Source organism: Manacus candei, unplaced genomic scaffold (genome assembly GCF_025592945.1).
Source record: "Manacus candei isolate 608988 ecotype Guabito, Panama unplaced genomic scaffold, ASM2559294v1 h1tg000036l, whole genome shotgun sequence".
Taxonomy (NCBI): Eukaryota; Metazoa; Chordata; class Aves; order Passeriformes; family Pipridae; genus Manacus; species Manacus candei.
In genome coordinates this window covers 4,021,356-4,049,046 of record NW_026138084.1, presented here as the reverse complement: position 1 = coordinate 4,049,046, position 27,691 = coordinate 4,021,356, and the positions used below count along the sequence as shown (strand labels likewise).

General features: G+C 43.3%; 2 protein-coding genes across 5 annotated transcripts in view; one reads left to right on the top strand and one right to left on the bottom strand.

Moving 5' to 3' along the window:
* Positions 1-24,128, top strand: part of LOC127473577 (haloacid dehalogenase-like hydrolase domain-containing 5) — a 31,763-nt gene extending 7,635 nt beyond the window's left edge. The window contains exons 7-10 of one of the 4 annotated variants that reach the window (XM_051793372.1): positions 15-203; positions 998-4,439; positions 19,257-19,393; positions 24,037-24,128. In XM_051793372.1, coding sequence (XP_051649332.1) covers positions 15-203; positions 998-1,394 — 586 coding nt within the window. In that variant the 3' untranslated portion in view covers positions 1,395-4,439; positions 19,257-19,393; positions 24,037-24,128. The other 3 variants (XM_051793371.1, XM_051793373.1, XM_051793374.1) reach the window with 3 other exon arrangements.
* On the bottom strand, positions 8,257-26,203 carry RAB43 (RAB43, member RAS oncogene family). Its single transcript, XM_051793380.1, has 3 exons — positions 25,867-26,203; positions 16,852-17,035; positions 8,257-16,009 (listed from the first exon to the last, which is right to left on the bottom strand). The coding sequence occupies exons 1-3, from the start codon at positions 26,074-26,076 to the stop codon at positions 15,756-15,758; spliced, it is 648 nt and encodes a 215-aa protein (XP_051649340.1). The 5' UTR covers positions 26,077-26,203; the 3' UTR covers positions 8,257-15,755.
* Positions 26,204-27,691: the final 1,488 nt, after the last annotated feature.

Here is a 27,691-nt window from a genome sequence, read left to right as displayed (position 1 = left end):
TTTCCGTCTGGTAGGTTTGGGCACGGGACATTCATGGTTTGTTTGGAGAACATTTACAAGAAGATCACCGGCAGGGAGCTGAAGTACGAGGCGCTGATGGGCAAGCCCAGCCCGCTGACATACCAGTACGCCGAGCAGCTGCTGCGGGGCCAGGCCCTGCACCGGCCCTGGCACCGGCCCATCCACACCCTCTACGCCGTGGGGTAAGGGCTGCTCAGCCGACCAGGGGAAACCAGTTACACAGAAACGCCAGCCAAGAAAAATACCCAGCTCTTCACCAGCTTGTTTCTCACACCACTGGGACCACCCAATGGTCTTGGTGCTGTGGTGTATCTTTTCTGTTTCTAATCTTAAGAATTAATAGCACTTTGTTCTTATGTGCAATTTCTGTAGAAGCACAAAAAGGGGTTTATATGGAACTAAGATTTCTCCAGATTATTTATTTAATTATTTATTTCTGTCATAGGCTATGTAAATCTAAGAAAAAGGATTCACCTGGGTACTTGTTTTATTAGGTTTACTGGTATAACACCAACTGGCTTTCAGTAAATGACAGTTGTTAGAGAATGTAGAGCTTGAATTTATCTGTGAGGTCATTAAGCTTGGTCATGTGCTACTGCCTGTGCTGTCACATCATAGAATCCTTTTCATAGAAAGGGATAAAGCTGTATTGTATAAAAGACTGTTCCAGAAGCTCCAAGATGTTTGGAAATACAATAAGCTCATTCATGCACTGTTCATACCTATCCTTGATTTTCCCTCCCCCTGCTCCAATCTGTAGTTTCAGCCTGGAGAGTGACTCATTTGTATCATGTCACCCTCAGTGACAATGGTGTAGTAAAATAGCTGTGGGATATGGATTCTCCCTGTGCATAACTCCCCATGAAGTTGCTAAAGTATAAATTAAACAGTAAACTGAAACTGTACCAACGTCTCTCATACATGGACATGTGACAGGTAGGCCTGCCCTGCTGAGCGAGCTTCCTTCTGTTTGCAGAGACAACCTCATGACGGATGTCTATGGTGCCAACCTTTACAACCGCTGCCTTGAAGAGAACTCCCGGAAAGGCTCCAGCTCGCGCGTTCAGGCCCAGGTCTCTGGTGGCAGAGGCTCTGCTGCACTCTCTCAGGACAGTGACATGGACCACGGCTGGGAGAACCAGCTGGCACCTGCAGCTGCTGCCCACTGCAGGTCTGTGCTGGTTTGTACTGGGGTGTACAACCCCCACAGCGAGGTGCCCTTGGAGACCAGGGACAGCATCACGGGAGCCGTGTTCCATGGCCACAGAGATTTTAGGTTTGATCCTGGTTTAGTAGAACCAGATCATATCGTACCGGATGTTGATGCTGCTGTAGACCTGGTCTTTCAGCTGGAGAACTTCGCACCTAATTGAGGTGATGTGATTTCTTAAGGACCACTCAGTGCTGTGCTTTTCTTCCCAAAAAACAAGCTGTGCTTTACAATAGCACCACAAACTGCTGCCTTCTACACTAATGCAGTCTTACCTTAGGTATGCTTATTAGTAGTATATATAGATATATTAGTATGTTTAAGTATATTAAATATCAATAATGCTTTTTATAGTACTTCAAAATATGTAATTTTTGGCTTTAGTTGCCCTTTATTGTCCTCTTCTTCATTATGTTAGGTATTTTAATAGCAATATTTCATAGTAGGCTATTCATGTTACCGGTACTGTAATTCCCCCATGACAGTATCTGTTTTGGTTTTCTGGAAAATTTAGCCTGTAGGTATGTGGGATCTTCAGGGTATCACAGCAGGGTTTGTTGGGATCAGCCTCTCAATTTCAAATGGGCTGGTACAGCACAACACGTGTTACTGCTGGGTCTTCTGCATGTAAGGGGTACTCTCCTAAATTAGAGTGGAGTTCCAGTCTGTTCTGCTGGGGACTTGCTCACATATAACTCTGCTGCTGCCTTTTTTTCTGTTTGCTTTCCCATATGTCTGGAGTTGCTATTTCTTCTCTCTGATGTGTAAAGCCTTAATAGAACTGCCTAGGGAGGTTGGGGAAGGCTGACTTGGTACCACCGTGTTGGAACTCCAACTGAGCACAGTCCTGTCTTTGCCTTTCTATCTGCACATTTTTTTGAGGAACTGAGGATCTTAGAAAGCTTTAGCAATTTTGTTTTAGGTGTTTCTGTGAGTTGGACTTTACCACTGAATGAATGACTACTGCTTGGCCAAAAAGTGCCTCATAATTTACTTGAAGCCTCATACCACTGTGGTAATTATCTGGCCTTTAGTGTAATATATTTCATTTTGTGTTCATGTTATATGTTGTTTGATTCATGGATTTTATAGTTGTTCGTTTAAAAAAACCCAAAAAAGTAATTTAATTTATGTTATATTTGTAAAATACTTCTAAATGTTTTCATCCAAGACGTGTCTTTGAAAATATTTCTGTACTAATAAGCATTGACAGACAGATGGTGGCACAGGGTGAAATCACTTCCTGGCCAACTTCTTCACTGCTTATTATCCCAATAGCAACATCAGAAAACTCACACCACGAAGAGAACACAGCTGCTATGGGAGTCACCTTTTGGTGTGTTTTCCCTGTTTGCAAACCACCGTAATCCCCCTCTCCACTGTCAGGATTTTTGATCTATGATTTGTAGTGTTTTGTAAGTAGCTTTCAACGTATCTCGCTGGATGCAGTTTAAGAACACTGCTCTAAATGTTTATTTCCTGTTTCTTCATTGGAAAAGTATTTACAGCAGCACATTCTTGCCTTTTCATTGGTACAATAAACAGATATCTCCTATTTCTTTAGCACTTTCTGTAATACACCAAGTATTTGCAAAGTATGCCAAATCTTTCTGAGTAATGATTGTACTTTTGTAACATGTCAGGATGATTTGAAGTTGTATTGTTTCAGTACTAAAGCATGTTGCAGACCTCTAACTAGTACGAGAATCGGTGAAGCGAGGAATAAAAATGTTGGAAATGTCTTTAATGTGATTGTTTGTATGAAGGTATGACTGAGCTGCAGGAGTGAAGGATCTGCAGCTGGATCACCACAAAAAGAAATAGGCAGTTGTTGCCACAGGTGATAGACAAGATAGATTAATATATATGGGTATTGCTATAAAACAAGAGAAATGTCAGTGTAGCATAACTTGTGTTATACCAGGAGGCTTGGCAAAGATTTTGGTGACGTGTCCTGAAAAATAATTTTTTAAGCAAGGATTTGAAGTATAGTGAGTTGTCATTTAAAAAAAGTACCATAAAACAGTGCATCAGAACTACTACTGTAATTTCTAACATTTCCTGCCATGGTAGTTTAAAATGAAATGTAGTGATTCTTCGTTAGTAACAAGCTAAGATGTGGAAATACTTAGAAGAAATCTCAATCTGTAGTATTGAAAAGGTGGATTCTTTCGGAGTTCTTAAGTAAAACTGAGCTTAGTATAATGTTCTTTGCAATTATTCAGCTAAGAGTGAGATGAATTCATATTATCTTAGGTAAGGAAAAGAGTAAGACCCTGTCTTAACATTTTCTCTCCTTTCCTTGACTGTCTTCTTACTTGGATTTTCACTTAACCTTCTTTAACGTTTATTTCAGTTTTGACATTTACCTCTTTGAAACAGAGAGTGTTTCCCACATGTTCTGTTCAGTGCATTTCAGTCAGAACACAGGGGAGCTACTGGATGTTACAATACTTCTTTCAAGTTTAAATTGTTCTATTGAAACACCTAAAGTGACCAGGATGCACAGAAGGCGATCACTGAAATCACTTTTAAAAACACTTCTGAGGATCTTGCAGAAGTTTCTTGTAAGTATGGCTTGTGCTTTGTGAGTAGTGTGTTTATTCTTGATACCTTTTGTTCTGTTAAAAACAAAAAACATCTCAAACCCAACCTTTGAAAATACATCCTGTAATTATTTTGGCTAATACAAAAGGTAGAGGATTTTAAACTACAGTCATGTATTGTCTTCAGTAACACAGATTTTTCTTTAGAAACCTTTTTCAATTGAAGGTATCGTATTGAGGAATGTATGAGAAATTTTAAGAAAAACAAATTTTCAGATACCTCCTCTTTGACATAAAAAACCCCCCCAAGTTGCATTTCAAATTAATCATGTCAAAATTCAATACTTGTTATGAAAGGAATAATCTGTTTGTAGTACATTCTACATTTATAAAATCAGTGTACACCTGTTGATGTGTTATGGGATAATCTTTTTAAAATGTAGGTTTTTTTAGTTAGGGGTCATATCCAGGCAGCTTGTCTTAAAGATGTGAGTAATTCACGGTAATCTGTTGCAGTGGTTTGTAGTAAATTATTTCTTTCCATAAACTGCTCGGTAAGAACTGAGTTTATGCGGGAAGCGAAGGGCTGGAACTGCTCTGAGGGGCCGAGACGGCCCGGGAGCGGTGAGGGGGGATCGGCCCTGAGGGACGGCCCGGGAGCGGTGAGGGGAGATCGGCCCTGAGGGACGGCCCGGGAGCGGTGAGGGGGATCGCCTCAGCCCTGAGGGACGGCCCGGGAGCGGTGAGGGGGGATCGGCCCTGAGGGACGGCCAGGGAGCGGTGAGGGGGGATCGCCTCAGCCCTGAGGGACGGCCCGGGAGCGGTGAGGGGGATCGCCTCAGCCCTGAGGCGCGTCTGGGGCGGGGCGGGAAAAAGGTCAAAGCATCGCTAGCCTCTCCTGCCTCCTTTCTTTTCCTTTTTCTTTTCTTTTTTTTTTTTTTTTTTTTTTTTAAATTTCCCCCTTTCTTCCTCCCCTTCTCCCCCTTTCTCCTCCTTCCTCTTCTTTTCTTCCCCTTCTCCTCCTTTCTCCCTTCCTCTCCTTTTTTCTTCTTCCCCCTCTTTTTCTCTTCTTCCTCCCCATTTCCCCCTTTTCCTCCTTTTCCCCCTCATTCCTCCTGTTTTCCCCTCCTCCCTCCTTCCGCCCTTTTTTCTACCTTTATTCCCTTTTCTTCCCGTTTCCTGTTTTTTTTTCCGTTATGTTTTTCTTCTTTTTCTGTGTCATACCAGTAGTAAAATGTAAAACACTGCCCCCATGCAGTTCTCCAAGGCTGAGGGTATTTCAGGTTCTCCAGCTCCATAGACTGAACTCCAGCTTGGTGGCAATATAGGCTTGACAAACCTCAAAAAGCCAAAATGAGTAAAAAATAGCAGATGAAGAGAGTTCATTCATAATTCTGGCAGCCTCTCGTTTGCACCCTTTCAAAACAAGTGCAAAGCCCTTGGTGAGTTTTTCCTGTCAGTGACTGAAATTGTGCCCCAGGAGTCTGAGGGGAGCTCAGTGTGGTGCTCTGAATCCTCTCCCAGCTGCTGGTTTTAGTAAGAGCTGGGTTTTAGGTTTAGGATTTGTGTGCTTTATGAAATTTCCATTTGTTGGGGCTTTCCTCAGCAAGAAAATAATCAACTGTGGCATGGAATCGACATGCCACAGATTTCTGTAAAATGAGGAAAGGATGTGCAGTTGAAAGGCCTTGGAGCATGTGGGTTTGTTTTCTCAGCGGCTGGACGGGTTGGCAGAGGTGGATGTGGTACCCTGGTCATGCCTTCACAACCCATGGATTTCAGCACTCCAGTGTCAGCAGAACTTTGTCTGTTTAAAAGCAAGAATTCCATGTTGTGATGCCCAGTGCAGTGTAGCTATTTTGTTCCCCTGCCCAGTCTCCCTAGGGATTAAAGGAAGGAAGAAATAGTGACCTGAGTAACACTACACACAGCAGGCAGTTGCTGAAAGAGGTATAAATCTCCTTCCTTCAGTGTCAAAGGGAAGAAGCCAGGATGACAAGAGTTTCTTTGAAACTCAGTGGTGTGCTTGTATGTTCTGTAACTTGAAGAGGAATGGGTACTAACAGTCTTGATTGTATGGTATGACAGTGTATCTTACACAGCCTGTATTAAAATCTTTTGTCTAGACAGGGATGAATTCTTGGGGGATGAAATATATCCTGTTTTCAACGTGGACAGAAACAGCCTGCAAATTTAAATGTTTCAGGAAAAAAGTGTTTCTATGGTCATTTCTGTGAGTAAAATAAATTGGTGCTGATTCAAAATAGCACAGGTGGGGTTACTTTGTGTAACTGAGACCACCTAAGACTCAGCTGGTCTCAATTAAAAGTTGTATTGTGTTGATCTTGTATGCCAAGCTCAGAATCCAGAACTGGAATCTAGGATGGCGCTAAACATGCCTTGCAGTTTAACATCCAGCAAGGTTTACACAGGTTTATCTACTGACCTCTTTCTGAAGCTGAAGCAGCACCTGTTGCACGGGTAAGAATTTCAGAATAAGAAGTGGATTTTCAATAGGATTTGGGACTGGTGTCTTGTTTTATGGAAGCGTATCTGGGAATATGCTTTCTGCTAGTTTAACAGCTAAGCTTCTGACCACATATGGGGAGAAAAAATATTCAGTGAATTTAGACTATAAAAAAATATGGATTTTATTTTTTTTGCAGGTACAAGCTACATAATGAAGGTCAGTTGACCTCACTAACAGCAAATAAAAAATGGTTGTAGTGTGTGTAGATCTCCTCCTGTATCCAAACTATTCCATATTCCTAGAGAATTCAAGGGAGAGTTCCTAGAAATGCAACTAAAGGCACTTTAAAGTGTTTGTCATATGCACTTATAATAAGCCACTAAACAGTTGTCAGGGTTGTTTTCCATGATAAACTCAAGTTACTGAGACCTGTTAACAATACGGATTTAATTTGACACACACATGGAGATGATGAGGCAGCAGAGATCAGAGCAGGGGATCAGTTTTGTCCAGTGTGTGTTTCTTTCCCTCCACATAACCTTTTATGACTGGTATACATTTTTGTCTTTCCCTCCACATAACCTTTTATGACTGGTTCACATTTTTGGGGGTGTCCTGGGGGGATATGTGGCCACACCTTGGTGCCCCCATGGTGCTCCTGCTCAGTCAGAGCTGTGCTCTGCGTGTCACTCCGTGCTTTGGGAGATGACCCTATGCAGCTATGGCACCAGTTAGTTGTGTTGACACAGGTGTGTGTCCTCTCTGCTCTGGGGATACTGGGAGAGCTTATTACAGCAGGACAGGCACGTTCCAAGGGTCACCCGAGGTGACACAGCACTGGCTCATCAGTGGCATGTGCTGGGAAAGCACAGCCCGGCTTTTGAGGGCCAGGGGTGTTACAGGTTTAGAGGGAACTGCTCTGCGTGTTCTGTTCTAGGACTGTATTATAATAATGGTGGCATTTACAGAAAAGAAACCCAGCTTTCTATAAATTGTTACCTTTGTCCTCATATCACAGCCTTGGAATTCACAGCATACCAAAAAACACAGGGAAAAGTTGGTTCGCCCCCCACCCCCATGTTTATAAACTCTAGGACAGATGTGCAGAACACATGAGAAAATAAAGGTCAATCCCTGCAAATAGTAGGTCTGTGTTAAGCATGACACCTGCAGTATTTCTGTGCTGAGCATGACACCTGCAGTATTTCTGTGCTGAGCGTGACACCTGCAGTACTTCTGTGTTAAACATGACACCTGCAGTATTTGTGTTAAACTTGACACCTGCAATATTTCTCTCTCACACCAATTCTCCACAGGACTGTGCACACCAGTGACGTGGATCAGAATGTTTCAGTAGCAAAGAAAGTGTCATTATAAGAGAATTAACTAACAAATTCAGCTACAGCCAGCACTCTAAGGAACCAGCTTTAGAGCATGGCCATTGCATTGACAACTTGCTGGTTTGATATCTGAGGCTGTTACTGAAGTCACAGACTCAATACAGAACCAAACAATTCAGGATTTGGCTCCTGCGGATCAAAAATATGCATCTGCTGACGTTAGAATTAACGAGCCAAGCAAAAAGAAAGGGGTGTTTCTTTGTTTAATTTACAACAATTAAATAAAATCCAGGATCTAAATGTTCCCTTGGGAAGGTACAGTTGCAACTACATTGTTTACACTTAATTGCAAGCACTGAAAAAGTTATTTGCACTTCTCCAACACTGAAAATTTTGGTTTTAATTCTTAATCTTCCAGACAGTTATGCTGCAGAGCTTACTAACTCAAGCAATTTAAAGTGCATGCATTTCTGGAAGGATGGACAGTTGTAAGGATAAGAGGAAGAGAGTTAAGCACCGTTTGTTTAATGAAGGGTACATTAGGTCGTATCTTGTGTAAAAGCAGACTGTACATCACTGTAGAACAGGATACATAATTTCTTAAAACTTGATTTTGTTTCTGATAATATATCACAACAAGGTACATGCATAAAATAACAACAAAAGATATTAATTGCAAAGTTTACTTTAATTAAACCTTTTTAATGATACACAGTACAATGTATCCACTACGTTGCTAAAATTCACAACAAAAGCAGGTTTCATATGTTTAAAAATACTTTTCATAATAAATTCATAAATAGATGAAGGTAAAGTATAAAAAATTACCGTAGTATGCAAGCTTGGTCCCTTGTCTCCTCATATTCCAAATGATCTAGACAGTATTGTGATAAGAAAGTTTCAAAGCAAAATAGTTACTGATGATTAGAAATGTACAGCTGGCATCTCTTGAAGGAACCTTGAAAAACAGCAACACATTTGTGCTAGAAAATGCAGAATCATTTTAACACTGTTATCATCCAAACCCCTCAGATAATTTTGGAATGCAGTGAATGAATTCAATATGAATTAGAGATTTTCACCTTCTCCCCAACAGGTGTGTGAGCCAGCCTGGCTGGAATGCTCCCTGTCTCTGGAGTTGTGGGCTTTGTACCTGTTAGGTCACAGAGTGAGGCACAGAAGAGGGAAAAGCTGGTTGACAGCACTGAGCATATCTGACTGTCAGAAATAACTTCTCCTTACAGACTTAGAAAATAGAAATCTTTAAAAACACTTACAAATAACTAAATTCACTTTCTGCTCAGTAGATGTCTGTATCTACTTTATGTCTGGCAGGCAGGACAGGGTCTGGTCTCATCCCTTGGCCTCCCCAGGTTTGGGAATGGTATGTGTGTGTCACACCATTCCAACACAGCTCTGGGGAATCCCTGATCCTACACCACCAAACCCTATTTGCAAAGTTATTCTCCTCAGCAATATTATCATTCTCTCAAGAAAACATATATAGCATTTTATTTTGTCAAGTATCAAACTACTTTTCACACCTAGAATAATCTATTTTAATATCATTTATAAAGGGGAAAAATGCTTCCTTATGCACAGCATTTAGGGAATGAACATGAAAAATGCAGAATAATCAGGATGCTCTGCCTTTCACGTTAATGTTTTTTTTCTTTGATTCCCTTTAGTGCAAAACCACTTCCATAAAAGTTCTGTGATTTTCTTGCAATGGTACCAAGATGCTTTTGAAGACGTTGACAGGCATCTGTCTGCAGCTTTAATGTCTCTGAAAATGCAGCTCTTGGCTCACTTTTAAAAAATACCTTCAAGTGGTCAAGACAAGTTTGCATGCTGTGTTCAGAGGACAGCCTTCCATACCCTTGATTTCACATACGATAGTGTAGGTACCCAAAATCACTCCCTCACATCTTCAGAGGAATCCATATTGCTCAGAGCATTTATTGCAGAAGGAAAGGGTGTTGATCATCACATGTTCCACATCCCAGTGTAAAGGTGGTTACTAGGAGATTGGCTTTTGGAGATACACAGATTACGTGGGGCAGGAGCCTTAAAAAGGACAGTTTCTAAGGAAATACAGTCTTCTCTTTGAAGTTTTCCTCTGCTGTTATCTGGAGAATATAATCTTTGTGCGGTAACCTTTTTTTATTGATTGAACAATTAGAAGTTAAAACTGCTAGCTTGCCACAATTTTGGTCTCTAAGATAAAATTTACAGCAATGTGGATCTTTTTTATCTAGCTATAGGGGGGAAACTGAGGTTTAAACTCCTACAGAGTAGTTAATGCTAAGGTGTGTGTTTCATATGTTCTTATGAAAGCTTAAATGCTTCATGACAGGAAGGTTAATCCTCATTATTCTGTTAAATTTGAGGTTGAGAAAAAGCACAATGAGTGTCAGCAGTTCACTTGGATAATCTAAAAATGTCCTCCAAAAGAAACATGAAAAGTGACTTTTTAATGATAAAGAAAGCCTCAAGAAATTTTTATTAAGGTACAATCTTGGATCTTCTAAAGGTTTTCAAATGGTGTCCTAGGGGAGAGAGACGTTTTTTTAACCTCATAATGGAAGGACTAGGTCCTAAATACAACTTTAAGCCAATTTAACAGCTCTCCAAGTGTTAAACTCTGTTGTTACCATACACTTAACTAGTTCTTAGCAGACCACTCTTCTTCAGTACAGAAAGCAGTCAAATTTCAGTGGTACAAAAAGCAAAGAGGAAAACCTGTAACTCCTTAAGTATTGCTTTATTTTACCTTTGGGAAGGAAAGTATCTCCTTTGAACTGAGTAAGCACTGATTACACCTAACACATTTCACCAGACTAAATAGAAAATCTTCTCTGACTGTTACTCAGGCTTCACTTTCCTCATTCTTGTGAAGTTCTCCTGTTCCCTTGTCTTCCATGGCCACTGACTCACGTGGAAAAACAAGTCTGTTTTTAGTGATGCCTAAAGTTACTTATGTAATACAGGGAACTGCCTTTATCAGCATTCAAGTAATAGAAACCCTTGTTAAAAAAGACAGTGAAAAAAACCCTGCAACCCTTTTATGCTTCAAAGGATTATTTTTAAAGTGCATTTTAACATGTTTCAGTCACCCTAAAAAATGATGAAATTTGTCATACTAAGATCAGGACAGGAGAGTGTGCTGGCTATTTTTATTTAACCTCTGGCAACAATTCCATGGAGAGCAACTATATATTTGGGTTGGTTTGATTCTGTAACCCTGCTCTTTTCCAAGTAAACTAAACTGAAATGATAAAGAAGATGCAGAGGGCTAACCTTGTGCTGGAAACCAGAACATTCAGCTGTGGAATAGTTGGAGTTTTTCCTAAAGTACGCAGCGGAGATTGCAATGAAATGCTTCCATCTGAGATTTTTTGCTCCATAACCCAGTTCAATAATCTAATGTTACCTGGCCAGTAAAAACAAGATACCCAGGAGGCTGCTTCTCTAACTAAAATCACAGTGGGATGATCAGCACTACTACAGACAGTACAAAAATCAAACTGAGACAGCATTTCCCAAATCTATGAATCCCTTCTTACAGCATGGAAAAGAACTGTCAAATCTAAGAACAGCCCCATCATCAAGGACTCTGCTCTGTGACTCTTAAAGTCACTATACTTCATATAACTCTAGTAAAATATTAATCTATATTAACAACCTGGCATCTTTTATTGCCTAATTTGTAAATACGAATGCCTTTTAGTTGGTAAAACAATCTAGTATCATTTGAGCAAGGAAAATTAAGTGGTTAGGGTGATTAGCCCAAACTTTGGGATTCGTTTCCTTTCAGTTCCAAGAACCATCATTCTGTGAGAATGCCTGACAGGGGTTAGACTGAGGACTCCCCATCGCTGGAAGGTACCAGAGGGAGAGGAACTTTATTTTTCAGGTTCACAAAGCATGTATTATGCTCACTTCATTTTCCTCCAGCACACTGTTTGCCCAAAATAATAGGGTAAACTTCAGTGGTCTGTTAATATATAAATGTTTTGGCAGCAGGATAGGTAAAGAGAAACCACTTCTATTGAGGAAATAACATTAATTCATCTTGATTTAAAGAGACTTTCATTGTACCATTGAGTAAAACAATCTCACAAAGAGAAATTAATGATATTTTACCTCCCAGTTCCCTCAGGACTGGTGTGAGACAGCAGAAGACATTCAAATGGTTCCCTGGCTGGGACTGAGATGAACAGAGTGTAAATCTCAGTGGGCCAATGGATCCTGGGGCAAACCGAGGGAAGGCTTTAATGGTATTTAGGGAGTTACTGTGTGGGAGGATCAACACTGTGAGGTACCACTGCAGCAATGCAGGTATATTGCAGCTCTGTTCTTCAAATCAGTATGAGTTTTAAAGGCCAAGAAAGAAAATGAGCAAGAGCTCCACTTTGGTGAAGTTCTTGGAAATCTATTAGCAGTATTAGCTGGGCTTCATTCAGTTTGCAATGTTACCTACCAAAACAACCTGCTTTCCACTCCAGTGAGAGGGATAAAATCATTAGGACATTTCCTCTGATCTTAAGTATTTTCAATTTTTTTCAAATTTTGTTTTGCAAAGCCAACGTTAGCAGGTTTCTGGGCTGACATTGATTTGGATTGTATTTACAAAATTCTAAATATTTGTACAAGTTCCATCCGTGATGATGGATTGGATGAGTAACTGGAGATGAAATTTGCTTAAAACAAAATCAATACAAAGGGTAACAAAGCCCACGCTCCTGGGAGCCACTGTGCTGATGATTTCATTTCAGTATTTGCCTCTGCATTCCACTCCCAAGTGTTACAAGGCAGGGATCAACGTCCCCTTCTGTGCTTTTGTAATATTTTTGCACTGCCAAAAATAAATGATAAATACTAATGCAAACACATGGTCAGCCAAGGAGATCTGCTTAAAAGCAATTACTGCACCATACTCTCGTTAATGTTCAACTGCCAGTAAACAGGTTTCTTGGCAAATGTTTATGCTGTGAACTCTGAACATGCACTACTGAATTATTCACTCGATGTACATCAGTGCACATTTGTAACCTAAGATCTGAAACTCAGGTTTTTACCCGTAAATCGCAGGTTTATAGCTACTCTCTTCTCCCAGGTACCCTTTTGGTTTCAATAGGATTAGTGGAACTAAACCAACACCACTGTCTTCTTAATGTTTGAATTACACAGCTGGGTGTGAGTTACAGGTTTAGGAAAGTCTTCAGCAGGGCAGTGAAAAGCTCTAAGTTACACTTACTGCTTATTTTGGTCAAGAAGCTCTCAGTCTAGTGAGTGTTGTGCTACTGCAATGGACAGAGAAAAGGTTTGGTTATCAAAATAAACCTGAACTACTCACAGCCTGAGCACCGTCACTCATAGCTGCCCCTAACTAAAAAATAAACCAGGCCTTCAGTCTATTTCTTTGTTCCCTTGTGCTCAGTTAGGAGGGCATGCAAACTTGTATTACACTTGTTACAACACAGAAGAGCCAAAAGACAAAACTGATAGCAAGCCAGAGTCTTAGTTTTCTACAGCAAAATGCAAACTAATCAGAATCGGTGCCTTCACTGGAAAACACAGCAAACAAGTCCCTGCTGCTGCATTGCACGTTTTGTGACTGAACCAGAATAACCTGCAGACAGAGCCTCAATCTTCAAGGGTAGTTTGATACATCCCGGTAAATTGTAAGGAGAAGCATAGTGCCTGGGCTAATTCTACTTATTTACTAAACAAACCTCCAAACTAAGAAAATGGATCAATAACTCCTTCTCTTCATCTACTGTAAAAACACAATCATTCACTGACTGCATTGGAAGCAGGATTTCAGTTCATTTTGCACCTTGTTCCAGTTTTCCATGAGTTACTATGTAAACTATGGATTTCAGTCTGAGTAGCAGCAATACTGTTCTTAAATGCGTGTGAATTTTTATCAGCATTAAATAATTTGGCACTAATCCTGCAAATAGTGGGAGGCTGAGCTTATCTGGGGGTCCATGTTCACACACACAGAACTGCAGGACTATGACCTACACACGTAAACTGTAATGTGTCATGACACAAAGTCAAATGCTTCTGAGTATTCTCTATCTCAGGACCATCTAACCAGGAGAAAGAGCACTCACCAGGACCGAGTTTCAGCTTGGACTGTCTTCACAGTTTCTCCTGAGAGTAGGATATAGGGAGTACAATAACAAATCCAGAGTTTGGACAATTCTCATTTTCAGTGCCTAGCCGGACAACTTATTGCCTGTTATCTTTGGATGTAGGAGAGATGGGAATGTCCTGGAAAACTATCAAAAAATACTACCAAATACTGCAGGTCAGCCTGCTCTTCCACATAAAATATTAGAATTGTGAAAACAATACCAATTGAGAAAGGTAAGGCCCTTTCACTCTCTTAAAACTGTAAAACCTGAAAACTAACACCTCAGATTAGAAGCAAATAGGCTACAAAACATATGTTACTCCTCAATTATCTACCTCATAGTTTAAAAAAACAGAAAGACCAGAGAATGGTTAAATATTTTCTACAGGAAGATGAGTAGTATTAAAATTAGTATCCATTAGCCCTTTCCTAAGTCTTCCTAATTGTCATGACACTGGATATGTTGAATGGCTAAACTGGTGCAGCCCTAGTAGCAAAACAATTCAAGTCCTTTTTGATCAAGATTTTTCAAAAGAGACAAATGATGACTTGAAATGGGTGCTTTCTGAAAATGAGCTCCTTCATCTTATCACTTATCTTAGATCACTTGCCATCCCTGAACACCACTGCTTTACTGGCAGAGTTAAAAATCTTCCTGCTCCTGCTCCCTTTTTGTAAGGTGCCTGAGTGTAAACCCAGAGGATGCTGCCATCAGTACTTCAACTGCACCTACCACACCCTACAGAGCCAAATCTGAAAGAATGAGTGTAGCTGGAGTATCAAATTAACTTTACTTAACAATGCAGACTTTTGATCAACAATGAAAGATTTTTCCTGATGAATGTTTTCATGAAATGAAAAGCAACTGGTAACTTGTGATAGGGAGAGGGAAACATTTGGGTTCAAAGTTTGGAGGGAATCACTCAAAAAGACGCTGGTTTCTCACAGCTAAGAAGTTGCAATGTATGCAGTTTACAGCTACTCTGAGCTCTTCTTTCCCATCTGGTATTTAAAGAGATGGTTTAAAAAACAAAACCAATACAAAAATCAAATCCACTTATGCCACTTAAGCAATGAACGCTCTGGTAACATAATGTCAAATGTATGACCAGAATTAACCCTGTAAATGACCATTAGGCACATGGCAAGAGGTCGTGGCTACAGTCAGCTCAAGGTTTCTCCAGTTCCTGTTTCCAGTGGTGCTGGTCTTGAACTGTTAAATGAAATTATGAGACCTGAGGGCAAAACCTCAGTGATACCCACTAGGAAAAAGGAGCTATCACTGTGCAAATAATAACAAATGAAATGCATCTATCCTCTCCTCAAGGCTGTATGGAAATAACTACCCTAGTCCAATCCTGCTTGACAGTAAGTCATGGTATTGCTCGGGCTGATTTTGCTTCTGTTAAAATGATAACTTAAAATCATCACGAAACCTGAGAGAAGGCTTCCCCACCTGGGCCTGTTCCACAGTAACCAGCAGTCTACGCCCTAGGACAAATACCTGCTATTTGGTCCTGTAATCAAAATGCTGGGGATTATGACACTTGAAATACCTTTATCAAAGACATCATCACTTTTTGGTCACTAGTGGAGTGCTGAGGATTTCAAGAGACACTGTCAAGATTGCTTTTTTCAAAAGGGACCTCCTTTGCCAACAGTCCCATGCTAAATGTTTCAGAACTTTGGCTTTGCATGTCTCTTCCCCAGCCACCTGTCTCCCCACCCCACATCACCAGTTCAAAGCTGTTTCTGCCATTTTTGTAACTCGTATGAAGGTTACAGAAAATAAAACAGTGGGGACAAATGTTAAGTAAGTTTTTCAGAGGGTTTGACTTTCAGGACTACCTCTCAAAAGTCCCTTTTTAAAAATAAGACACCAAAGCAAACAGGATTGTGTCTAACTTCTACAAAATTGCTGGTTTCACAGGAGGAGGAGAGTATGGCTACCATGCTACTCAGCATTAGGGTGAAGCACCATCTAAATTCCGGTAAAGTCAGGGATATCACCTAGCTCTTATCAGCAACCACACCCCCAGCCTTCCACAACGTCTTTGCTGTCCAGCTTGATGCTGTCAGTGTTCTTCTCACTGAACATGGGCCCGCCGTGCCTCATCATGAGCTCCGTGGCCATCTTCACAAACGCCTCCTCCACGTTGCTGGAGTCCTTCGCAGAGGTCTCGATGGCACAGATGATATTGTCATAGCGTTCAGCCAGGCTCTGAGCCTCTTCCAGCTGAACCTCTCGAAGGTCACTTAGGTCAGACTTGTTTCCTGGGAGGGAAGGAAACAACAGAGTAATTTATAAAGACTGTTTATGCCAGCGTGTAGCTGGAGCTTCTCTGGTTGCCCAGGGAAGCTGCAGGATTTCCAGTCATGGCGGTTTTCAAAATTTGACTGAAAAGGCCCTCACCAACCTGCCATTGGCCTCGCTCTGAGCAGGAGGTTGGAGCTGCATAATCTCATGAGCCCCTTCCAACCTCTTTTTCTGTGTGACTCATAGGACAGAAAAAGTAACTGAACAGTGGTGGCTGTAGACCTTAACAAAATTAAAATGGGCTAGAAATGAAAGCTGAAACCATCTTGTGAAAGCAGCAGCTGCCTGCTGGGCCCTAGGGAAATCAGAATAGTACTGCTGTTCCATTAGCAGGTCTAATGGACGTGGCCCCGAGAGCCACATCTGAGTCCGAAACATTGGGGCTGGGAAGCAGAACTTCCAGCAGAGAACTGACACGCCTTGACTGCCCCAAAGGCCTTCCAAAATCTCCTGTCTGCTGAAGTGTGTGGGTGACAGAGCTTCTCTAGGCCCTGAAAACCTTGGGATCTTTATCATGAGAACATCTCCACAGCAGCTGTGCCTCAGAACCTGGAAATCTGGGAGATGCAAAGGATTCAAAGCTGGCTACTTCTTAATATAAGTTAATCAAAGCAAAACATTTCTGTTTGGATGAATCAGTGCTTTCTAATTAAAAAAACTGGTCATTTCCAATCAGATCTATTGCTTGCGTCTTAACTTCAACCAGAAATAAAACTTTTAACCACCCTAAACAAGTATTGCAAACAATTACATTGAGCAGTAGTAGGCTGCAGTGCTGGTGTGAACGCTTTCAACTCACCAATCAGTAACTGCACTATGTTGGAGCCGGCGTACTTCCTGACATCCTCGATCCAGCGAGGGATGGACAGGAAGGAGCCCCTCTTGCTGATGTCGTAGGCCAGGATGGCCCCGTTGGCGCTGCGATAGTAACTCTGCGTGATGGTGCGGAACCTCTCCTGGCCGGCCGTGTCCCAGATCTGCAGCTGGAGGAGACAGGGACAGTGAGACACGGGCCAGCCAGCTCTGCTGGACCCAGGGACAGCACCCCAGATCGCTCTCCTGTGTAAATAATGAATTCTGGCACCACATTGTTCTAGTCTTTTGTTCGTGATTGAAGGATGATGACAATATATGCTTGAGAACCGTGATATAAACATACACATATGTAATACATGCTGAGAACTTAGCTGCTGAAAGGTTATATCTGTATCAGTTGGGACACACTGTGTTCCTGCAGTGAGCTTCTTCTGTGGTAGATTATGAAATTATCTCTTGTGTGTCCAGCCCTAGCCCTTTGTCACCTCCTCTAGCACAGTCAGCAGAACAAGATGTTCCCCCATAGCAAAGCTACTCCAGTTCATCTGGTGTGTTACTGAAACTACAGGTGGCTTTTCACTGGAATATCATCTGTGGCACTGCTGTGGGTTTGCCAGTTCTGCTACGGGGGCAGGAACAACTGGAGCAGGATGTGCTCACATCACCTGAGAGCACTGATGCTGTTTTAGAAGGAAATATGAGACAATTCAAAGAATATAGATAAAAGTGTATAAATGAAAAGCCAGCAATTCTAGGTTTCAGTAAGGTCAAAGATCGAGTCAGGCTAGTCACCTGTCCTTTTCCAGGTGGAAGAACAGACATTACACCAGGGCAGGAAGAAGAAATGCTTGGCTTATACACTTTTGTCCAAATCCAGCAGCGTAAGATTTATGAGTTTAGTATCAGGGTTTGAGTTCTCAGTACTAGATGTTCCAGAGGAAGAAGCCAAATAACTCAGAGTGGACAAACACAATACCCTGTTCATAGGGAAAATGTCTTTCTAAATCCTCTTGCTTTATAGGTTGTCTAATGTCCTGGAATATGATGGCTTATATTCCAGGATCTTTTAATCTGAAGTAACTGTGGATGTTCTCGTCTTCCATATAAATCTCTAATCCTTTTTGAATCTTTCAAAGCTCTTGTCTTCAACACATAGTAGCAATGAAACCAAAGAATTTCCTTTTATAGATTTTATATTTTCAGTCCCTCTGTTGTACTTTCACTTCTCTATCCCAAATGATAAATGAGAGACCACTGTTTGTCTTTTTGTGTCATTCCTTATACTCTGCATCTCTTCTTATGAGACAGAGCATAAGCAAGTACTTCTGGGGTTTTTAATCCTCCCAAAGTGTGGACTTGTTATTTATTGTTTCCCCTCTCTCTGAACCTCCTTATTTTAAAGAGCTGACACAATATAATGTGTCAGTGATATTTTACATCAAATAATATGGAATTATTTATTTTTTTATTTATTTATTTTGCACAATAGCATTTTCTTTCTATCTTCTGACTCCTGCATTTTTGAGCAGTAACTTTCCCTTTGGAAAAGGCTGTACTCATGAGATTTCATTTCCTGTGCTAACCAAGCATTTAGGTCCCAAATGATATATGTACAGATTAAAAGAAATCAATCCAATGAAAAAGGACTTCTCAGTTCTGGTAAGAGCTTTCTCAGAGAAGGGAAAGGGACTGTAATGGACTCAGAAAACCACAAAGTAATGATTATTAATGGAACAGATAATGATTCAGAGCAGTCAGCAGCAATTACTGGAGACAGGGAAGTTAAGGACAGGTTTATGTACAATCTCTGCACTCAAGTCTCCCCACTAGACCTTTGTGTCTGTTACATAGTTTTAAATCTCAATACTTGGTTAGGTCAAGCGCAAAACAAGGCTAATAATGATTACTCAACTCTTGGGAGAGGTCTGAGTGATTCTGTGCATACAGACAAGTTAGAAACTTTTTAAATTAAAAAATAAAATTGTTTGAGGTCACACTTTTCACATGGTATAAATGAAAGTGCAGAGTGACTCATCAAGCCAATGCTGTATGCTGGATTTTGAAAACCTCTGTTTGAAAACCATGAGAATCACAGAATCACTGAGGTTGAGACAGATTTGGGAGGTGACAAAGCCAACTGCTTTTAAGTGGAGTCAAAACTTAGTTCTTTCAGACAGAATTGCTCCATGATTTTCCCAGGGACCAAAATGAATCTTACCAGCCATCCCAGAATTTTTTGCCCTTTCTGAAGATGAGTACAACATTTTTCTTTCTCTGGTCCTTCCCAATTTCTATAGTAGTGACAGAACAACCTCAAAATGTCACCAGGGAGATCTCACAGCACTGCCCTACACATTTAACTCAAACATTTGTGTCTTGTGTTCACAGGACAAAATGTACAAAGTTGCTGAAGCCTTCAGAGTCCTGCTGGGAACAGCAGAGAGCACAATTTTGGCCTTCTCAGGAGCTCAAACAGCACCCAAGAGCAAACAAGAGCACCTTTCCTCCCAGTCCACATCCTCCGGGTAAGCTCAGGCACTTGAGTTTTGTGCTCCCCTACTTGTCACTCCTCTTGTGTAAGGATTCTGAATCATCTTCAGTTTGTGAGGCTTTGCTCTCCTTGCTGAGGTTCCAGGATGTATTAGACCCTGAGCAGATACCTTCTTTGCAAACACTCACAGCAGCTGGCACAGTGTCTGTCCCTGTTCCATCACCTCTGTGGGCAGAGGGAGCCAGGTGAGTGCTCCCTGGTCCAGGGAAAATCACCCACATACAGGCACAGTTTGATGACTGGTTTATGCCAAGACAAGGCAATACTGTCAGCAAGGGCTTCCCACAATTTGGAAGCTTGAAAACCTGTCCTGTCACACTGTTTGAAGTTTGAATAACTGTCTTCTCTTAAATCATTAAGAATAGACACTGCAGACACAGTAAGTACTACAAACCAGATGACTTAATTTAAAGCAAGTTGTATTTCTAAGGGCCAAGTATAGCTAGTTTGCTTGGCAGCATCTTTAGAAAACTCCCAGAAAAATATTTCCATATAGCATTGATCAATCTAATGCATGATTAAAAAATATAATTTAAGTCATTACAAAAATACCAGTTCTGATCCTAAGTAAACACTATTTTCTCCAGCAGATGCACAGAGATTCATTTCAAATTCTACTGAAAAAGAAACATGACAACTATATGTAAATACCAATCACAACTATAATTTAAAATAACCATTTTGTAGTAAATTTTTTATAGAGACTTTCTATTATACTATATTTACAAGCATTTAACTCTTGACAAGAATAACAATTACAAATTCCTTGGAAAAAGTATAGTCTTAGTATTTCTCATTCAAAAGTCCCTCAGTGTAACTCAACTGTTAAAATCAAATACCAAATGAACTGTACTAGCCACAGGTTAACAAAAAAGATGTGATCATGTATTCTATTGTATTAGTATATGACATGCAATATATGACACAAAGTCCTTAATTATTTATTTCCTCGATTTAAGTGCTTCAGCTTTGTAAATGACATGACAGAAGCCACATCTGTCACTCAGTAACCTTTTGAAGCAATTCCTGATTTTGTCATTACTTTCACAACAATTTTGGTGTGAGAAAGACAGAAGCTGGGATTGCTGGAGAACTGTGTTGTATTCATCTGAGGATACTAAGAAAAAACACCTATGAAACAAAAGATTGGTGCCAGGCCTTCAAGGAGACCACCAGTAGTAACCAGTGAGGACAGGATAAAAACCAGGGAATAAATACCCATTGTCCAGAAGGAATATGACAGAATACTCCAAGTGAACAAAGACAAGGAGCCACCTTTTTTGTGCTAATTGTTTCACTATTGAATACACATTTACTTACAAAAGGTGGTTATTTTGATCCCCTTTGAGCTTCGAATTTTTTGGACAGCAGAGCCCTTAGCACTGGCTGGCACTGAACAGCACAGTGCTGAACTATTATCTCCTGTAAGACTTTTCATGACTCCATATAATCCCCATAAATACATTAGACAAAGTCTTGACCATCTTTTTCTGTTTGCTTTCTCATCTTTTCCTGTTGGGGAGGATCCCTCAGGGAGTTTATGGCACTGCCCCTCCCAGGGGTGCAGGATGTGTGCGTGGCTGGGAGCAGCTGTGCTGGAGAGGCCCTGGGGGTCCTTGCAGACAGCTGAACAGGAGCCAGCATTCCTGGCAGCAGCAGCCCGAGCTGTAGGCACAGGAGGGATGGACACACCTGGGAGCTGCTGCCCAGAACCCACGGGCAGGGTGCCATGGACACAGGGCCAGGCCCTTCACGGTGGCACAGGAGAGAAAAACTGAAACAAGGATGTGTCAACTGGATGTACCAAGGAAAATAGGTGGTAACATTTATGGTGGGTCTCTGGAAGATCATTCTGGGATGTCTGGTCAGGCCCACAGAAAGCAGGTTTTGAACTACAGGAACAGAGTGGTGAAAATGGTGAGTGACAGGTTGACCAAAGAGGATCTTAAACAAGCATTATCCAATGGGTCACGTGGATTCTTCTTGCATTGGTGAATATATTGTTTATCAAAGGTTAATGCTTAACAGATGGCCTCAAGACACATTAAATAATTTCTCCCTCCCTTACTTCATACATAATTTATTAAGTACTCTCCTGATTCTTCTAAACTATCACAGGAGTTCAGTTTTACTTTTGCTTCTGAAGCAGCATAAGTAATAAGTAAGTACATCCTACAGCTGATATCTTTCTTTACAAAAATAGAAATGTCACTTTGTGACAATATAGCAACTTCCATAAAATCTCCCAGCAGTGAAATACTGGACACAAAGACTGTGCTAAAAGAATCTTACCCAACTGATGGTGTCTGAATCCTGTCATCTCAAACGGCAAACAGCAACATACATTTCTGTAGGCTGGCAAATCACAACACTTGCTCCTAAAAACACTTACTGGAAGTCTTGCAACTTCATCTACGCAGTTTTTCCAAAAAGCAACATCTCTATGGCAGTGTATTTCAATTTAAAGTGATATTCTTAAACAGTCAGGATGAACTGCTCCATTCAACTGTTTCCCTACACAATTTTCAGAGAATGAGGAATCCTTGTTTGTTGGGAATGCAGTATTTCCATTTGCTCCAGACTTGTATGTGTCCAAGTAGCTGACAGAGAGCTACACTTCCTCTGGATATCAAATAATACCACTTCCATGTAATAACCAATTGCCCTGCCTGTATTTGTTTAGCAACATTATTAAATCAACAGTCAGGGGACAAGACAGTTAACAAGTCATAACTTTATATTACTTGCAATTTGGCCAGATAATGACACATTACATTTTGGCCCATTATGAAAGGAATATAGTTTACAGCCATGAGGCCTGAATAAAAGCCAATAATCTTGATAACATATGGGCTGGAAAAGCTTGGAAATTAAAAAGTGCAATGATACATGAAGAAATATTTTCTATGAAAGGAATGTGTTTTCAACTGTTCTTCTCTCCTGCCACTTTCTGAAACACATACTGAGAGAGAAAAACTACGGCATTGAGGACAAAAATATTCAGTTTATGTAAAATACTACCGCATAAAGTAGACATTAAAGATAATTTATCAGTTCACAGGAGGTAATTCATTAAAAGAAAAGGAATTTTGTTATTACTAACCATGATTTATGGACTTGGACTTAGGAATGTCCTTGCCTGTCATTATGTAAAATCTTGATTCCAGCATTTTATAAATATCTTTTCTTACAGTGACATAACAGTTACCAAACATATTTGTTCTGTTTGCCAGATTCTTTCTAATACTCAAGTCATTATTTTATCAATAGGACTTTAATCACTGTGCATTAAGTGATTAACATAACTTTTAAACACTTTCAAGTGATTAACAAGACCAACTTTTGGGAACTACAGTCTGTACCCTAGGATTTAGCCAGCTAAGAAGGATGGATTTTAGAGAGAGCACTATGCCACAATTTCAAGCAGTTAGACAGCATATAGTAGAGCATATTTTTAAAAGAATATAGACTGCAGATATTTCATAAAGCTGACGGGGAAATTCTGGATACATGCTGGTCAGATTTTGCCTTTGTGACAAAAATCCAGGTGGTCAGCACAGGTAGCTTTGGCTGTGAAGTTCCATTAGTGTGCTACATGTGCCAAATCCCCGTCTGGCTCTGTGCCACGGGGCCTTTCAGCTCCAACACCTCCAGGAGCCCCCAGCTCACAGCAGCCAGGCCCAGCAGCTGATGAAGCAGCAGTGTATGAAACTCCACGTGAGACACTCGAGGGAATGCAGCTTTAAGGTGCAAGGAAACCTCAAGTTTATAAATAATAAAAAAAGTTATTTGCAGGACCATAACCCTCTGTATCCCAACATGCATCTTTTCCCTTAGCCAACAAAATGCATCAAAAGGAAGTGAGACTTAAAATCCTTGGGCTCCAAACGTTTCAGAAACATTATGTAACTGTAATGGAACATTTGAAGCAGAAGGGAGCACTGACACAATTAACCTTAAAATGTTTGTTTCAATCTCAAAATAAGTGTTGTTGGGTCGTAATACTATCCTCAGCCTGACTAAAAAGGAACCTTAGGCCACTGGGGATGTGGAGCAAGTAGTGTTCAAAAGCTCCTTGGGGCTCTTTTTGTAGACACTCTTGTTCTGAAGGGACTACTAAAGATGAGCTTATAAAAACGGGGATTTTCTTATTCTTGCAGCATTTGCTAAACAGAAAACAAGTCCCTGCATTCCTTATGAAGGTACTGTCTTGAGCAGCATAAACTCCCAATGATATTGGAGCAGCAGAGAATCCCCTGCATGCTTTTGTAAGGACCTTTCTCTAAGGTCAAACTTATTTAAGCACATCCTGAACATCTCTTGATTTGAGGCATCCCAATCATCAGATTATGTAAAACCCTTTTAAACCAGTGTGTCTCAGGTGCCTGAGGCAGAAGAATGAGAACCACAGTGCACCTCTCACCCAGCACACATAGGGGCTTGTTTACTAACGGGCGAGAATGACCTGTGCAGGGAGCTGAAGTGCTCCTCCTGCAGTCACTGTAACCTGCACCTCGGCCACACTTGTACAACCTGCAACACCCCCCCACCTGCCTGCTTTGTCAGGTGGCTCACCAAAGTGTAATAAAATGCCTCCTTATTTTCTGTTTCCAATAGCATGCTGAGCAAACCCACCCAATTAGATGGACTGCTCTGAAATCTCAATCCAACTGGAAAAGCCCAACTTGGACTTCACACCCCCTAAGAGACCAAACAAAAAAACCCCTCTAAGCAAATGTTTTCATTTTCTAGTTGTATGCCTGACTCAGCAGCTGACAAAAATGTCTGTAAGGTAAATCAGCAACAATGTTGGATTAATTTGTCTAAAGTACTGCTCAAAATACTCTTCAATCTGTGCATCCCAATATTTTTTTCTAAGTGGAAGTACTGAACAATCCAAAGAAAAAGAGAGCCTTAAGACCTTGCATTTTCTTATTTGGTTTTTGTTTGTAAAATACTTGGAGATAACCCACAGATTTTTCTACAGACTGACTCCTAATACAGGAATAGTCAGGTGTAAGTACTGACAGTGAAAAAAAGCACACCTAGGAACTTTAGCTTATTTCCTGGGCTACTCCTGCCCTACTCCTGAAATCTCTGGCTGAGACCCCTGGCAGGAGGAACAGACACATTTGTCACTTTTTATGTGCCCAGCATTTAAATGGAGCCAGGTTTCAACCTTAAAGGAGAACCCCCACTCCTATCAGCTCACTAGAAAGTGCAGGAGAGGTACTGACAGCACAAACAGAAGAGTTTCCTTTCCAGCTCCTTAGCCCCAGCCAGACACGACAGGAAAAGGTGTCAGAGTACCAAGAATATAAACACCTTTGCTGGGTGTGGAACTTCTAATTCCCCTCTTTTCCTAAAAAACGTGAGCCTTCCTTCCATTTTCTGCAACTTTCTCTGCTTAATATTCTGCTCACCAAAGTTAATTTATAATAAAAAGATAATAGAGGACTTTGACACTTACTTTGGTAAACACAGGCCAAAATTCAAGTGCAATTACTGTATTTCTGTGCCATCGGAAGCTTTACAATTCCATGATCTTTTCCAGGCAGTGAATGCACGCAGTGCTTTTTAGTGGGTGAGGAAGTACAGTTGTATGACTCCATTCTGGAGGGGCTGGTGAAGGGATTTATCCCAGCAGCCCCCTACAAACCACAGGTGTTTTAAACCTCTTCTCCCCACTGTTTGCTCACACTTCCGTGCTCAGAGGCCCAGTCTGATGTCGGGAATGTGTGCCACTGACAATCTGAGGAGAGATCCACTGGGTACAGGTTCTACCCTCTTTCTAACCCTAACAACCAGCATAAGAAAAGCAGATGTCAGATTTAGGGTTTACTCGTTCTGGTTTGCGAAGAACTGTAAAAATTGTACTTCCTGTGACACTCTGTAAACAGCGTCTTAAGACGACTTTTAAACACGCCCAATTTAACAACGGCTCCCCCAGCTTCTCTGAATCTGCCCGTTCCACATCCCTTGCTGGAGACGTGACAGGCCAGCCCAGCGTCCTTCTGGCCCGTGAACAGCCCGCGGCCGGGGCTCTGCGCTGCGGCCCGGGGGCACGGCGTGTCCCGGCGGGGCTCTGCGCTGCGGCCCGGGGGCACGGCGTGTCCCGGCGGGGCTCTCCCCCGGCCCGGGGGCACGGTGCGTCCCGGCGGGGCTCTCCCCCGGCCCGGGGGCACGGTGTGTCCCGGCGGGGCTCTCCCCCGGCCCGGGGGCACGGTGTGTCCCGGCGGGGCTCTCCCCCGGCCCGGGGGCACGGCGTGTCCCGGCGGGGCTCTCCCCCGGCCCGGGGGCACGGTGTGTCCCGGCGGGGCTCTCCCCCGGCCCGGCCCGGCCCGGCGGCCGCTGCTGCCGCGGCGATGGGCACGCCCGGCCCGCGGGGCTGCTCGGTGCGGCCCCGCTCTGCGCCGGGGGCACCGCCGGGCCCGGGGCCGCGCTCACCTTCACCCGCTTGCCCTGAATCTCCAGGCTCTTCATGGTGAAGTCCACGCCGATGGTGCTGCCCTGGCGCTCGGCGAAGGCCCCGGTCTTGAAGCGCTGCACCAGGCAGGTCTTGCCCACGCTGGCGTCCCCGATCAGCACCAGCTTGAAGAGGAAGTCGTAGCTCTCCTCGGGGTCGGCGCCGGCGCCCAGCGCAGGCAGCCCGGGCATGGCGGGCGCGCTCCGGCCTCCGCCCGCGGCCGAGGGAGCCGGCTCGGCTCAGCCCCGCTCGGCTCGGCTCGGCTCAGCCCCGCTCGGCTCGGCTCGGCTCTGCGCAGCGCCCGCCGCCCGGGCCGAGCGGGACCGCCCCCTCCCCGCCCCGCACTGCCGGCACCGCCCCCGCCCCGCCCCAGCACCCCCCGCCCCGGCACCGCCCTGGCACCGGCACCGCCCCGCCCCTTGCACCGCCCCAGCACCGCACCGCCGGCACCGACCCCGCCCTAGCACCGCATCAGCACCCCCGGCACCGGCACCGCCCCTCACCATCACCGGCACCGGCACCGCCCCTCATCGCCACCGCCCCAGCACAGGCACCGCCCCTCACCGACACTGGCATCGGCACCGCCCCTCACCGGCACCGCCCCTTACCGTCACCGGCATCGGCACCGCCCCTCATCGGCACCGCCCCAGCACAGGCACCGCCCCAGCACCCCCGGCACCGGCACCGCCCCTCACCGGCACTGGCATCGGCACCGCCCCTCACCGGCACTGGCATCGGCACCGCCCCTCATCGGCACCGCCCCTCACCGGCACCGCCCCTCACCGGCACCGCCCCTCACCGGCACCGCCCCTCAGGGGGCTCGGCCGGGCTTGGGGCGCCGGTGGGACGGAGCGGGGCCCGGCTGTGCCCGGGGAACACGCGGGCCGGGGGTGCGGTCCCCCCCCGGAGCTGCCCCGGTGCCTGCGCGGGTCGCCGTCCGGCGGCACAGCCCGTGGTGCGGGGCAGGCGGGGCGGCGGCGCTGGCGGTGCCGATGGGTCACCGCCCGTGTGGACCTGCCCGTGCCGGGTCCGTCCGCATCCCGCTGCGGGGGCCGATCTCTGCGCCGGTGTCCCTGTGTCGGTGTCCCTGTGTCGGTGTCCCCGTGTCGGTGTCCCCGTGTCGGTGTCCCTGTGTCGGTGTGTTCCTGTGCGCACGTTTTGCAGTGACTCACACACACACGCACACACACACACACACACACACACACACACACACACACACACACACACACACACACACACACAGGTGCCGTTGCCATCCAGGAAGCGCAGCTGGCTTGTCTCGCTGGCTGTTTATTTTCAGCTCTAAGCTGGACTGTGGTTTGTTTCCGTAGGCACAGGCCAAGGCTCAGGGCTACAGTTTTTCATCCTCGCAAGGTCCTGTGCTGCTGGGAGATGGCTTTAGAGCTGTTAACATCCTGCGAGGGTCTTACACAGGCACCTGTGTATGTGTGACTGTGTACTGCATCACAAACTGGGTACGTGTACTGAGATAAGTGTATCTCAGCAGTCTGAAATTATTTGTATTTTATCTGCTACCTGGGCTATCTACAAAACAAAGTGCTCTTTAACACTTTAGATTATGTGGTGAGTCAAGATGCTGATAAAAGTCAGCTTTGCTAGTGAAATGCATTGACACAGCACGTTGTTACTCTGTTCTGGGGGCCAAAGATCAGCTAAATTCATCCTCGTAGTTTCAAATTATAAATTTGTGAAATTAAACTGTTGTGTGACAGTGAGAGTTAAATTGTCCCATGTGTAGCTGTGCAGGAGTTGAGCAACCTGATATCAGTGAGCCAGCATAGC

Coding starts and splice junctions, on each gene's coding strand:
- RAB43 (XM_051793380.1), bottom strand. CDS start 26,076: ATGCCCGGGCTGCCTGCGCTGGGCGCCGGCGCCGACCCCGAGGAGAGC. Junction 17,036..25,866: donor TTCAGGGCAAGCGGGTGAAG/GTGAGCGCGGCC, acceptor TGTCTCCTCCAG/CTGCAGATCTGGGACACGGC. Junction 16,010..16,851: donor CATAGTGCAGTTACTGATTG/GTGAGTTGAAAG, acceptor CTTCCCTCCCAG/GAAACAAGTCTGACCTAAGT.